Here is a 14916-nt window from a genome sequence, read left to right on the forward strand (position 1 = left end):
AAAACCAAAACAATCAAAAGGATTATATGGTTACAATCAATAATGAGATGTAGTAAAGGGAAATGACAGATAACAGTAAGGTCAGGACACATAGAAAGCAATATAACCAGATTTTGGAAAGCCTGGAGGGCGGGGTTGTTTTGTTTTCTTAATCAGCAGTGAATTATCTATTTTCCTAGGATTTGTGAAAGCAGGCTAACTAAGAAAAAATATGCTATCATTTTTATTTTTTTCCTTTCAAAACACAGTCTATAGGGAACACCCAGTGAGACTACCACAAAAGGCCATCTTTTCAGCACATAGTAACTGAATCTCTTTGGAAAAAGACCAGGAGTGACCTATCTTCTACAAGAGGGAACAATATTAATGAGGCTGCAATGGGATTCAAAGATCTGTCATGAAAGTTTCTGTTTGCCAACACCACATACTGCAGCAAATCTAACAGTAAGATTTGTATAGAGAGAATCAGTTCTGTGCCAGGGCACAGCACAGAATAAGGCAATGTCTCTATTCACTGAGTTTATAGTCAAATAAGAAAAACAACATTACCCATGAGGAAAGAAAATTGGAACACACTCAAAAAAGAAAAAATAAAAGTAGGCAATAAGGAAGGAGAAATAATGGGCATTTAAGTTGTCAGGAAAATTCATCTTTGTTTATCCTTAGTATCTATGGAGGTGGTTCCAAGACACGGAAATTAATGAGCATTGAGGTGAGACCTGAATGAAGGACAATGAAGGTGCCTGCCAGAGAGATGGTAGGAGGTGATCAAAACCTTATGGCTGAATAAAGACAAGAAAGGCGAGGTCTAGAGAGGGTTCCGCAAGCAGAGTAGAAGTAATTCTCTAAAGCTCTAAAGCAACATGAGCTAAACCAGGAAGAGAAACAGCCTAAACAATGAGCACTAAAAAGTTCAAATCTAATTAGAAAGTCAAGGGGGGGATTCTATAGGAAAAATCTGATACGGGGCAAAAAAAGGATACTTCAGCAACTTTACATTAATGATAGCCCAAAGTCATTGTAAAGTGACATACTGTGACGGTAAATATAGTAAGTTCTTCCTAGCAATGCAATTAAAGATCTGCACATGTTTCCATCTATAACATCAGTCAAATTTACTTTTTTTTAGACGCAGTCTTGCTCTGTAGCCCAGGCTAGAGTACAGTGGCATGATCTCGGCTCTCTCCAACCTCTGCCTCCTGGGTTCAAACACTTCTCTTCCCTCAGCCTTCCAAGCAGCTGAGATTACAGGCATGTGCCACCATGTCGGACTTATTTTTGTATATTTAGCAGAGGCGGGGTTTCACCATGTTGGCCAGGCTGGTCTCAAACTCCTCACCTCAGGTGATCCGCCTGCCTCAGCCTCCCAAAGTGCTAGGATTACAGGTGTGAGCCATGGCACCCAGCCAGTATCTAACTTTCTTAATCTTCTTTACTCATATTCATCATAGTCATAATAATTATCTTCCTACTTGTGATAATCTCTTTAAGGGAACAGCTACCTTTTGAGAATTCTACCTTTTAAAAAAATGAGTGTTATTGACAGGAGATTGGATCCCTATTTTCTTGATTATGAAGTATGGGGCTATAAGAGGTGGATCCAAAATATATCTTCAAATTGTTTTTCTGTGTCAAGGGTTTTTCTTACTTATATGAATAAACAATTCCCATCTTTAATAATCACTTTCTACCCAATAAAAAGGCCTCATATAATTATGCGGTCTTTATTTAACAAGCAAAATCATTATTTCCTATTACACGAGCTCAAATTTCAGCAATGCTATTGACAGGCAGTACAGAGAAATGGTTGGGAAAGGATCTGGATCCAGATCACCTGAGTTCACATCCTACTTCTACCTTTTACTCAATAGGCATGTGGCCTTGGACAAATCATGTAATCAGTTTGTACCCTAGTTTTCTCCTCTGTAAAATGAGAATAATAGTAGTATATAAGAGATATTCCAGTAACTCAAGTATTATACAAAGTCTTCCAGAGATTATAAAAAGAGAAAATCCTTCCTAATTCATTTTAAGCTACAAATATCATACACATACTACATAATAGAAAGCAAAATTAAAGACTAATCATACTTATGAACATGGATATAAATATCTAAACAAAATATTAGCAAATCAAATCTAGCAATGTATAAAGGCAGTAAATACTATAACCAATTTGAGTTCTTCTCATAAATATGATATTGATTTCTATTTAAAATTCAAGTAGTAAAATGCACCATATTAACAGACCAAAGGGAAAAAAAGTAATCTCTAAAGATGAAGAAAAGAGTATTCAATAAAATTCAACACCTGTTGAATTTAACAAATTAGAGTGAAGGAAAATATCCTTATAAGAAATATCCACAAAACAAGTACTGCCACCTGCATCATGACCACTTGGCAGTGAACTTCTTACTTAATTGTGACTTCTGGATGCATCCACTTTGAATTCAGGAAAAAGTTAATGATGCTATCTCTATTACTAGTCAATACTGCACTGAAGGTTTTAACCAGTGCAGAAAGTGCCAGAAATATGTATACAAAGCATAATGATTGGAAAGGACAAAACAAAATTCTTTGTAGATGAGATTGCCTATATAGAATTCTCTTCCCACAAAAAGATCCTTGAGATAAAATTTATGAATTTAAAACTTTTAGCAGGAATATTGATAAAGAAACAAGATTTTAAAATTCAACTGCATTTCAATATGCCAGCAAAGACCACTTAGAAAATATAATTTTAAAAATACAACATACAAATTGTCACTAAAAATATAAAGTACCTAGGAATATATTTAACACAAAAATGACTAAACCATTCATGAAGGAAATTATAAAACTCTATTCATAGCCATTTTAAAAAGCCAATTAAATGTAAAGAGATGTAGCTTGGAATAAATAGAAAGATGCACTATCATAAAAATATCAATTTTCTTTATACTAATTTATAGATTCATGCAATTTTCATAAAAATTTCAACACAAAACTTGATAAACTAATTTTATAATTCATATGAAACAGGAAAAAATTATAAACCAAGTCACTCCTGAAGAACAAATTACAGGATATATCCTCCAACAGATACCGGAACTCATACCAAAGTTATAACAACTAAAACAATAGTACAGGGATAGACATATTCATCAATATAACAGAAAATAGAACCTGGAGACTCACATTTACAGGGAGACAACAGGCTTTGCAAGTTAGTGCAGAAAATAAATGATAATGAAATAGCTGGTTATATATATGAACACAATCAAAATAAAATTTGACCTTTACCTCTTACCAAACCACAAAAATCAATTCTAAGTTATTAAATATGAAAGAAAGCACTCTAAAAATTTTATGAGACAATATATTTATGATTATGCTTTGAAAGATTTCTTTTAAAAATACCAAAGGCATAAACCATAGAAAAACAATAATTTTACTATAGTAAAATAAAGAATATCCATCAATTCATCAGATGACATCAAAAAGAGCTCAAACAGATAAACCACGAACTGGACAAAATTGGCAAACATATAGGCAACAAAACAATTTTTACCTAGAATACATAAAAAAGTTCATAAATCATTAAGAACACAACCAACCATGTGGGGAAGAGTGAGTAAAAGAAATAAAAAGACCTTTATAGAAGAGTAAACACAAATGGCCTATATGAAAAGATGTTTGATCTCATATGTAATCATTGATTACAAATTAGATGCCATTTCATACTTTCACAAGACTAGCAAACATTTTTAAATTAGTTAATTTCAAGTATGGGTTAGGATGTAGATCAATGGGAACTCTTATCCACCGAAGTTGGGAGTGTATATTAAAATGATCACTTTGCAAAACAATTTGTTATAATGCTATAAGTTAAATATGTGTATAATCTACCACTTAACTTAAGCTATTCCCAGGCTTAAGCACATGTATAACAGAAAGAGTTACAAAAAAGAGAATGTTCATAGTGATATTGTTTGCAATAGCAAAACAAGAACAAAACCCCAAGAAGCCTGTTATTTATGTAAATATTCATTAGCAGATTGGATATATAAATTGTTATATACTCATACAATAGAGTAGTATACAACATGAACTACTGATGAAACGCATATGGCACTCATCCATAAGGATGAATCACAAAAAATATTCTTTCGAATAAAAGAAACAAATCACAACATGAGTCAATTTGTACAAATTCAAAATATGTAAAACTATATATACACACACATATACACACATATGGGAATACATATATGAGTTATATATCCACATATACATTCATATGTAAGATACGCATATATGTAGTAAAACAATAAGAAGAAACAAGGATATGATTAACAAAAAGGCAGAATAGTAGTTATTTCTGAAGGAGAAGGAAGGGGACATAATTAGGAAAGCAAATGACATGAAGCTCCCAAATTCCTACAAATGTTTTACTTCTTAGTCTGAGGGCCAAGTACACAGTAGTTCCTTTTGCTTATTATTTAAACTGAGCAGATAATATTTTATATATTTTATGAATAGTATCTATTTCAGTAATATACATGAAAGAAAAGTGAATGATGAGGTATAGTCATTGATGCCTCAAAGAGTTTGGGCCACGCCACAGTGTGTTTCATTGCATAACTATATTAATCCATTCTCATGCTGCTATTAAAGACATACTTGAGACTGCATAATTTATAAAGGAAAGAGGTTTAATGGACTCACAGTTCCACACGGCCGGGGAGGCCTCACAATCATGGCGGAAAATGAAGGAAGAACAAAGGGACGTCTTACATGGCAGCAGGCAAGAGAGAGCTTGTGCAGGGGAACTCCCATTTACAAACCCATCAGATCTCATGAGACTTATTCACTATCACAAAAACAGTATGGGGGAAACTGCCCCCACGATTCAATTATCTCCACCTGGCCCCATCCTTGACCCATGGGGGTTACTACAATTCAAGATGAAATCTGGGTGGGGACACAGCCAAACTATATCAGTGACCTACTGCCAAGGACAGCCGACTCCAAGCCTGACAGTGGATTCGTTCTTAAACACTGTACACTGGCGATTGTGGTTGTGACAATTTTATTTCCAGATAGCCATTACTGCAATTCATGTTCACTATGTTACTGTTGCAACAAAAAAAAAGCTGCCCTAGAATGTGACAGCCATAGTTGACAGCTGGTCTAGGAGGTAGGACAGGAGAAGGATGCCTGCCTCAGACGTTCCAGTGGGGCATGCAGCAGATTGTTGGCACTTTCTTTTGAAAGGCAACTAATGCCTTTTATTTTGTAAATGAACAGACATTAGTTGGAAGATGACCTGCCCTGAGTGTGCCGGCACAGGTAGCAGCAGTAAGGGCAGCATTCCAAGGAGTCTGTAAAATAAGCAGGCTAAGGTGGCAGAACAGAAGATGAGTTCTCAGAGCCAGGGAAGCAGCCTGGGCCCAGGAGATGGCTCCAGGAGCAATTTAAATGATGAAGTGATAGGCATTCAATACAGGGGAAACGCAGAGGACAGTGCAATCAATCACTGCCAAGCTTATCTCCTGACAAGGAGTGGGGCTCCAGCTTCCAGATGTAGCATTAAAACGTAATGTTCCCACTGGGGTTTAGCATGGCAGGTTTCCCTGAAACTTCAGTTTCACTCAGTTAACTAATTATGAGAAAATGTGACATTGGTATTTACTTTTTCTACAGGGACAAATCATTCCCAGCAGGAGGGACAAGTTGTTATTTTTGTTCTGCTTTGTTTTGTCATTAAAAAGAAATTAACTTACACTGTAGTAAATACACTCTTGTTGGAGGGGCGGGGGGAAGAATTATCTCCATAGTTCTCTCCATTCGATCATGTCTTTGGTTTTCCAGGGACATGGTAGACAAAAGAGAGTTAAGAGTTTGGTCGTTAGAATTGGGTCTGAAAATTAACTCTCTCACCTACTAGTTATGTGACCTTAAGCAAGTTATTTAAGCACTCTGAGCCTGCTTTTGCAGCTGTGAAACTGGGGGTGATGCATCGACTACAGAGTGTTATTTGTGAAAGATGAAACGACATAAGGCGGTTGGAGCACGCGAGCATAGTGCTTCCGCATAATAAGCACTCAATACAATTTAGCCTTTATTCTTAGTGACCCTGATGTGCTATTATACAAATATAGAAACAGTTTATGTGTCATGTAGACCTTGTGTTGCCAATTCTATATGACCATACATCTAATCATCAACTGAGCCTTTACTCTGGCACTATAAGCTACATGGTGTATTAAACATTTTACTCCTCCTCACCCCGATGTAATAAAAGCTTTCCAGAGAAAATTTAATGAAAATGAAAAAGACGGTTATGCTCTCCCATCCTCTTTCAACTTTTCAAGGGCGGGACGTAATCCTGAGCAAATATCACAGATAAACCTGTGCTTCCTCTTCTACTGCCTGAATGCTAGAGAATAATACTATGTTTGGGGTGCTTTTAACAAATCAGAAAGTGATTTAACAAATGATTTCTCAGCTGAACTTGATACAATCCCATGAGGTACACAGTTTCTGATTAGCCCCATCTTACAGACAAGGAAAACAAACCAAACAAGATAAGGTCAATGACAAAGCCACTGTATTCAAGCTCTCTATGCAAGAGGACCATGGGAATGAAAAACACCAGGGTTACTGGACATGGCAAAATTAGATTTTTCCAAGAATACGTTCTTGTCTTAGAGCCGAAGTGACTAGTTATTACAGAGGGAGGACTAGTTGAGGAAAGCAAACAAAATGGAAAATCAAGAGACATAGGTTTTATATTCCAATTTCACAATCCATTTGCCCAACACGCCTTAAATTTTCTACCAATAAATTTGAGAAAGAAAAACTGCTACTTCTCACCTCTCTTACAAGTATATTGCAAGGCCATTATTGTGTACAAATAATATGTAAGATTGATGCTATGAAATTCAAGGGATTTTATACTGGCCATAGTACATATGAGCTCTTAAAAATGTATAAACAGAAGGAAACATATTTTGAGTGGTAGATAGCAAATTCTGGCAATAAAGAAAAAAGTTTTTTTTCAAGAATATATGGGCTAGAAAATGACGAACAATTACATAAGATTAGGAAAATCATCACTATAATTTTGCATTATGTACTTGAACTATTTTTGGAAGTCACAGAAACAAACTAAGAGGTATGAACATGTAATAATTTTTTGAAGCCATGAAATTATAATGGCCCTGTAATATCAATAATGTTTCTTCAACTAATCACATATAAGGTTCTTAAAATAATCAATTCTGAAGTGCTCTTAATCTTCCAAGGAAATCTTTCTGGCAGTAGTCACCCTTTGGGACTTCAAAGGACCCTGACATATGCCCCCTATTATTTCATAACCACTTAAGAAGTCTTAGTGGATTATCAAATTATAATTCACAAGTTTCCCTCAGCCACCATTTTTGTCTGAATGGGGAATAAATTCTTATGGACAGGAAGGCAAAGACAACCAAAAGTCATTAAAGGGAATCCTAGTTCAAAATAAAAACCAAACACAAGCTTCTAGTTTATAATGGGAACATGGAAGCCCAAGGGCCTACATAAATGTGCAAACACCTAGTAATACCAGCAGCAGTCAGCAAAAAAGCACATAATAGCAGGTTGCCATTAGGTGATCGACTGCCTAATTCTGACTTAATGGGCCTGAACATAATTTTCCCTATGATTCTTCAGAGAGAATAATACAACTTCGTTCCAGTATTCAGTCAGATTTCACAATGCAGCAGTGGAAGAGGCCAGCCTAAAACTCCTTCTCCCTTTTCTTAACTAATTCATTTAATAAACTTTTTCATTGTTTGCTATTCGTTGGAAACTATACCAAAGAACTCACAGTCGAATAGGGAAAACAGGCAAATAAAGCATGAAATTTGTGCATTAAGCCCTAGAATGTAGAAAAATATTTGGCACAATGATAAGCAGATCAGCAAGCCTTCACAGAGGACGAGGTAAGGTGCGTAGAAACTGTCTGTGTGGCAAAAGAAGTAGCCTCCTGTCAGAGAGAACAGTATGGATAAAAGCAAGCAGATGCGGAAAAGATGGTGAGCTCCAGAAATTAGATGTAGAATTAGATGTAGTGTCACATGGCTGGAAAACAGATCATGGGTAGAAGGGAAAAGATGGTAAATGAAGCAATAAGCTGTGGAGGAAGACAAATATTCCATTATTTAGTGCTTGCTAGTCCATGTTAAAATACAATATTGAAAAGCTGAACACAATTATTGGTTGGCTGGAAAGATTTCATTCTAAAGGCAACAGGAGTAGATTTTTACTATAGAGCAATCATTTTGGTGCCAGCCAGGTATATAGTGATCTAGGGAAAAGAAATCTAGAGGTATGGATACCAATTATGAGAGAATTTCCAAAGTCCAAGTAAGATACAAAGGGGCCCCAAACCAAAGTTCCATATAGCATATTTGTAAAACAACTATATAGCACAACTGACTCATTGTAGCCATTTAACATTTTTGTGACTGATTGGATAAATGAACAATTCCAAAGATGAGATGGAACAAAATAAGATATTTTCTCTTTTGAGTGAAATAGCTGTATCTTAAAATGCAAACAATTCATCTCAACTGGATAACAACAAATACCACTGACTGCTTGCCTTCCTTTCAGACTTAAAATGCTCTTTGCAAATGAGTGATTGGAACATGATCCCAGTGTCCAATCTGGAAGGCACTGTAGGGAATACCTACCATAAACTCTCATTTTAAGGATAAAAATCTGAGTCATAAAAATTACACGACTAGCCCAAAACCACAAAAAGTTTCTGCTGATGGGACTGAAATCAGGCAGAATAAATTAAGGCTTCACAATATTTGTCAACCAGACTGGTTGGAACAGATTTGAAAGATATCAAATTCAGCTAGGGTGATTTAAGTTTTTAAAAGTGTTTGATATTTCACATTCGAAAACCACAAAGCCAACATCTTAGAGACATTTTCTTAAACAATTATTTGCTCTGACAATGAACTGCAAAGACCAGGGGTTAAGTTTTAATCCTGAATTGGTATAAATAAGACAGATGATTCTTACCATGATCTTCTGAAGAGACTGGTGACCTAAAAGGAAATAATAAGCATGATCAATATTTTATATGATAATTATAACAACAATCAAGAATTATTTCATAGTAATTATACTCCCAAATTGAATTAAATGGAAAGTCAATATAGTAGACAGTGTAATTAATGTGTTGATTGCATGGTATATTTCAATCAACAATTCCCAACTCTTACCTGGATTGGTTGGATGTTACAGGTTACTAAAATGTCAGTCTATGCATGCTGTCCTAGGGCTGCAACAAACTTAGGTAAGTCTACATTTACCACACACATAAAAGAGAACTCATAGAAATGTAGTATAGGTGAAATCCTGTGATGTGTATTGCCCAAGGACACGGCTCCAGCGTAAATGCCAGGGATGTAAAAAAAAACAGCACTAGATTGGGTATCTGTAGATACAAAGAGATCTACTTGAACAGTATAAATTGAGACAGAAGTAAAAGAAAGAGCATGCACCCTTATCATTACCAGTTTTTGTTTCCACTCTTCACGGAATTTAATGTTTGAGTGAGCTGACCCTCTACTTGCTGCCTTATGACTCAGAACATGGGAGAAATAGCATGAGGCAAGAAGGCAGTCGCTGGGGTTCCACAGAATTTACCAACAACTTTTGCAAACTATATGTGAGTTCTGCTCTAATTATGGTAATCAGATTGCAAATGAAAAATCATATCAACCCTAAAAGGCTTACTTCCCCTCTGTTGACTACTAGTTGAAATACTTTGAGTAGTATAGACCTAAGTTTGGAGATGAATTCACCTCCAGCTTGAAGACTATGGCTTTGACTCACACTTATTCTTTTTTGGGGAGAAAGAGAGAGACATATAACGTTATATTCAGAGTTGTTGAAATTTTGAAGGGAAAGGCAAGACGTCACATACTTCCCCTATTTTGAAGGAGTCCTCTTCTCTGAATGATTAGCTCACTCAAGTCCATAGCAGGGAAATGACCAAAGATAAACTCAGGAGTTTGGCAATAAAGCTGCCAATTACTATAACTAATATTTATGAGACATGAAGATAAACCTCAGGGCAAGAATCATTTAGTCAATACAAAAATGGTTGAAGATAACTTTTAGCTACTTGGGGATGCTTGATATGACTTTACCTACTGGTTAGTAATATTATTGTTCATTATATGAGTGAACAGTAAAGAATAAAGACAGTGGTAATGGAGAAAAGGCCTTGAACCTCAATGACAGGCAAAGTATCAACTTAACTGTGCAAGTCTCTTAAAGTAGACTTTTTCATGAAACCTACAGATTCCCAAGATTTGGTGGAAAGAAAATTGGCTTCTGGGAGATGGACATGGGGAGTGGTGAGCAGAAACCTGCCACAATCCCTAAGTCAGCGCTGCCCGAGAAACATCACTTGGCCTTCCTGGTTAGGGTTGATTTATCTTCCCATTGGATCCCCTTATTTTGTATCATCCACATACCAGCCTTTCTCACTGGGTTGTAACCCCCTTGAAAACTAAGGCTGTATCTTATTTAGAACAAGTGAGCCTTTAATTAAAATGTGTTGAGTTGAATTAATCTCAGTTCTGTCACACTGATATTCAGACTGACACATTCTGGAGCTTCCCAAAAAGTCATCATGTTACTGTCAAACCATCTTTAGGAGAAGTTTGCTTGCTCCTAGGTCAGCTGCAAGAAAAAGTCCTAGAGAATGTCCTTGAAGCTCCAATTGGTTATAATGTGGACACTCTCAGAGCCAAAGGACATCAAAAGCACCCAGAAACAGAGACACCCATATTCTGCCTTAATAATTAGAAAAACTAAAGTGTGTCGGGGGGTAGTATTGAATGAGAGGTGAAATGAAATTAGAAGCTGAATCTAAAATAAAATCTGTATTTTAAATAAAATAAGCTAATTTCTTCAGCTGTTTAGGTCATAATAGAGTCAGCCACAAGGAAATATCTTTCCTCTTGGTGTTTGCTGATGAGAAGTAAGTAAAACCGTGTCTTGGATTGTTTGCAATTAATTTGTCACAGAGCTACAGGAAGAAAGTAAAATTCATGCCAAAGGACAACTAAATGTCTCAGGTGGAGAGCTTGTGAAGCAGAGTCTTTGCTGGCTTTCTGCAAAAGCAAAGCACTGATATTCAATCTGAAAAATTCCAGATGGCTCCGTTAGAGTCCCAAGGGGATGCATTCTGCAGTATGTCCAGGCAGTGGATAAAATATCAATTTCAGAGTGTTTTGTGAAAATTAATCATGTTGAGTTTCCACGTTGAATGTCTCCCATATGCCTGGCTTTGTGGAATTCTAAGACATATGGAGTATTTCCATCTTCACTCAGTATTTCACCTTTCGCTGCAACAAGTTACTGCATTGTACCACTGAGATGTGCACATCATCCATTATTGCTGGAAATTGGCATAAAAAGTTAGCTCACAGGTGGATCACCTGAGGTCAGGATTTTGAAACCAGCCTGGCCAACATGGTGAAACCGCATCTCTACTGAAAATACAAAAAGTAGCTCAGTATGGTGGCAGGTGCCTGTAATCCCAGTTACTTGGGAGACTGAGGCAGGAGAACCACTTGAACCCGGGAGGCAGACGTTGCAGTGAGCCAAGACCGTGCCATTGCACTCCAGCTTGGGTGACAAGAGTAAAACTCCGTCGAGAGAGAGAGAGAGAGAGAGAGAGAGAAAGAGAAAGGAGAAAGAGAGAGGAAGGAAGGAAGGAAGGAAGGAAGGAAGGAAGGAAGGAAGGAAGGAAGGAAGGAAGCTAGCTAGCTCAGGAGAGAAGAAATATTCTGAAATCAGCAATATAAGTAGTTATTTTAACAACAGAGGTTGAATCCCAGAAACAGATAATTATCTTAAACCTGACAACTGAGGCATGCAAGAAAGCCCCTTGGTCATTCTTTTCACCACACCTGAAAGACATGTGGTTTTATCCCAGACTGTTCATTTTTCCACTATGTATACTTTATCTTGGAGCAAGTATCTGGCCTTACAATGTAAACCATTACTAGCATTCTTACAGCTGTCCTCTACTTCTTTCCTGATCATGAGTCCTTTAGCTACAGAATATTTATATTTGTTTCTGCTTTGTTTTTATTTATGTTGGTACTTTCTACATTTTATTTTGCTTAAATGCAGCAAAATAATACAAAACAAAACTTCAAGCCATGCATTTAAAAATATTTCTCCTATTAAGCCTAAATCATTATTATTCAGCTTTGACTCTCCCCATTCATGTTGATTCAATTTATTACTTGAGACCCTATTATTACCAGGCCATGTGCCAAGGGAAGGAGACACAAAGAACAATTTCAGGAAACTCATAATCTAGTGAAAAAGGAAAATATGTAAACAAATGATTATAATGTAAAAAATATATAATGATCAAAATATATATGAAGCAAAGAGGTAGCACAGAGGACAGAGAGATTGATTCGGTATGAAAAGTGTGAAAGAAGGCTTAGAAAAGCTAGAATCATCTGAACTTCGCTTTGAAGAATAAAGAGGAGCTTCTTAGGTAAGTTAGGAAGGAGAACTCCAGGCAGAATAGCAATAGGCGTGTGAAAAGGAGTACAGATATGAAATTGCATAGAATCCTAACAGATATACAAGTAACTCAGTATTGCTAGAATGTAAAGGAGTAACAAAAGCAAGGACTTAAAACATAAGTGGCAGAGGCCATTTCATACAGGGCACGTGGGGCCCCTGTGAAGTGCTTGCAATTTACCTTCTAAGCTAAATGGAGCAAGCTCGTGAGGCAGAGAAGACACATTCTGGAATGAGCAGGCAGTGGAGAGTGAACCATAAAAGAACAAGAAGACAAATTAAAAAGCAGAGGTCAAGTTAAAGACTATAACTGAAAAACTTCCACGTTAGTAACACAGAAAGAAAATTCCTCTGTCGTTCAATTTTTTTTTTTGAAACCCATGGAAAATGACAGGGTGGATGAGAAACAGCAAAGGAAATACCCTCTTTGATTAAATTATTTATAAGCCAAAACCATCATACATGAAGAAGAGCTACCAAGTACAGTCAAAATAGAGCTAAGTTTTAGGGAAACAGATAATTTTGATTTTAGTCAGCTAAAGATATATAAACTATTTTATACACAACAAAACCTATGGTAGAAAGCCTTCCACTTTGAGCCAGGGTGTCGTGCTAGCCAGAAGTAGACCCAAACCTAGAAGAGGTTGCTGCTAAGTAAAAGTTTGAAGATAACAGAGACAAAGTCAAACTTAAGAGCAGCACACCAAATCACTAAGCCCAATCATCCATCCCAAACTAGAAGCTCCAAAAAAAAAAAACTCACCCAATGCAAATATTACAAGTAATAATGGAAAAAAACCAGCATGACATCTATGCAAAAATACCAGAGGAGAAAACAAAACACAGGCAAAGAACACACTAAAAAGATGATGGCATAAAGCAGATAAAAATTATTAATAAATCTTTGTGAAATTTAGAAATGGAGGGAAGGAGGGAGGGAGGGAAGGAAGGACGGAAGAAGGGAGGGAGAGAGCGAGGGAGGGAGGGAGGGAGGGGTAAATAGAGCATTTGTGAAATGTAAACTTAAAGAAGAAAACTGATCAAGAAACAGTTATAGGGAGGTGAAAAGAACAAAAGTGTGCCCAGAGTCTTTGAACTAGTTGTTATTAAAGAAACTTGTGGCTTTTTCCACTGTGGCACCACTGCACTGGGGAAAAAAAAGATTAAGAGAAGATAAATAATAATTAAAACTATATTAAGATATGAAACATTGATGAAAGAAATTGAAAAAGATACAAATAAATGGAAAGACATCTCATTCTCATGTATTAAAATAATTAGTATTGCTAAAATGTTCATATTTTAAGCAATCTAGAGAAGCTATGTAATTCCTATCAAAAAACCAAAGACATTCTTCACAGATTAGAAGAAACAATCCTAAAATGTGTATGAAACTGCAAAAGACCCTGAAGAGCCAAAGCAATCTAGAGCAAAAGAACAAAGCTGGAGCCATCACACTACCTAACTTCAAAATATTTTACAAAGCTATAGTAACCAAATCAGCATGACACTGGCATAAAAACAGACAAGTAGAACAATGGAACAGGATAGAGAGCTGGAAAATAAATCTACATGTTTGCAGCCAACTGATTTTCAACAAAGGCTCCAAGAATACATAATAAGGAAAGGACAGTCTTTTCAATAAATAGTGTGGGGAAAAGCAGGTATCTAAATGCAGAAGAATATAATTAGACTCTTACTGCACACCACATGCAAAAATCAACTCAAAGTGGATTAAAGACTTAAATATAAGCCCCCAAACCACGAAACTGCTAGAAGAAAATGGAAAAACTCCATGACATCGGTCTGAGCAATGATTATTTTAGACATGACCTCAAAAGTACAGGCAACAAAAGCAAGAAAAGAGAAATGGGATTACCTCAAATTCAAAAGCTCCTACACAGCAAAGGAAACAATCAGCAGAGCAAAGAAACAACCTACATAATATGAATTTTCCTCAAAAAACAAAACAAAAACAGAACTACTGTATGATTCAGCAATCATATGGTAAATATTAAAAGTAAATATTAAAAGAATATGAAACCAGCATGCTGAAGAGACAGTTGCATTCCCACATTTATTACAGCACAATTACCAACAACCAAGATATGGAATCAACCTAAGTGTCCATCAACATACAAATAGATAAAGAAAATGTGGTATATATACACAACGAAATACTAGTCAGCCATAAAAAGAAGGAAATCCTTGCCGGGTGCGGTGGCTCACGCCTGTAATCCCAGCACTTTGGGAGGCCGAGACGAGCGGATCACGAGGTCAGGAGATCGAGACCATCCTGGCTAACACGGTGAA

General features: G+C 36.4%; 1 protein-coding gene across 1 annotated transcript in view; it reads right to left on the reverse strand.

Moving 5' to 3' along the window:
- The window catches only part of DGKI (diacylglycerol kinase, iota), a 461461-nt gene that overhangs the window by 39853 nt on the left and 406692 nt on the right, over positions 1-14916 (reverse strand). The window contains exon 29 of the mRNA XM_011941272.1: positions 9061-9086. Coding sequence (XP_011796662.1) covers positions 9061-9086 — 26 coding nt within the window. The remainder of the gene's footprint in view (positions 1-9060; positions 9087-14916) is intronic.

This window comes from Colobus angolensis, unplaced genomic scaffold (assembly GCF_000951035.1).
Source record: "Colobus angolensis palliatus isolate OR3802 unplaced genomic scaffold, Cang.pa_1.0 Scaffold2, whole genome shotgun sequence".
Classification (NCBI taxonomy): Eukaryota; Metazoa; Chordata; class Mammalia; order Primates; family Cercopithecidae; genus Colobus; species Colobus angolensis.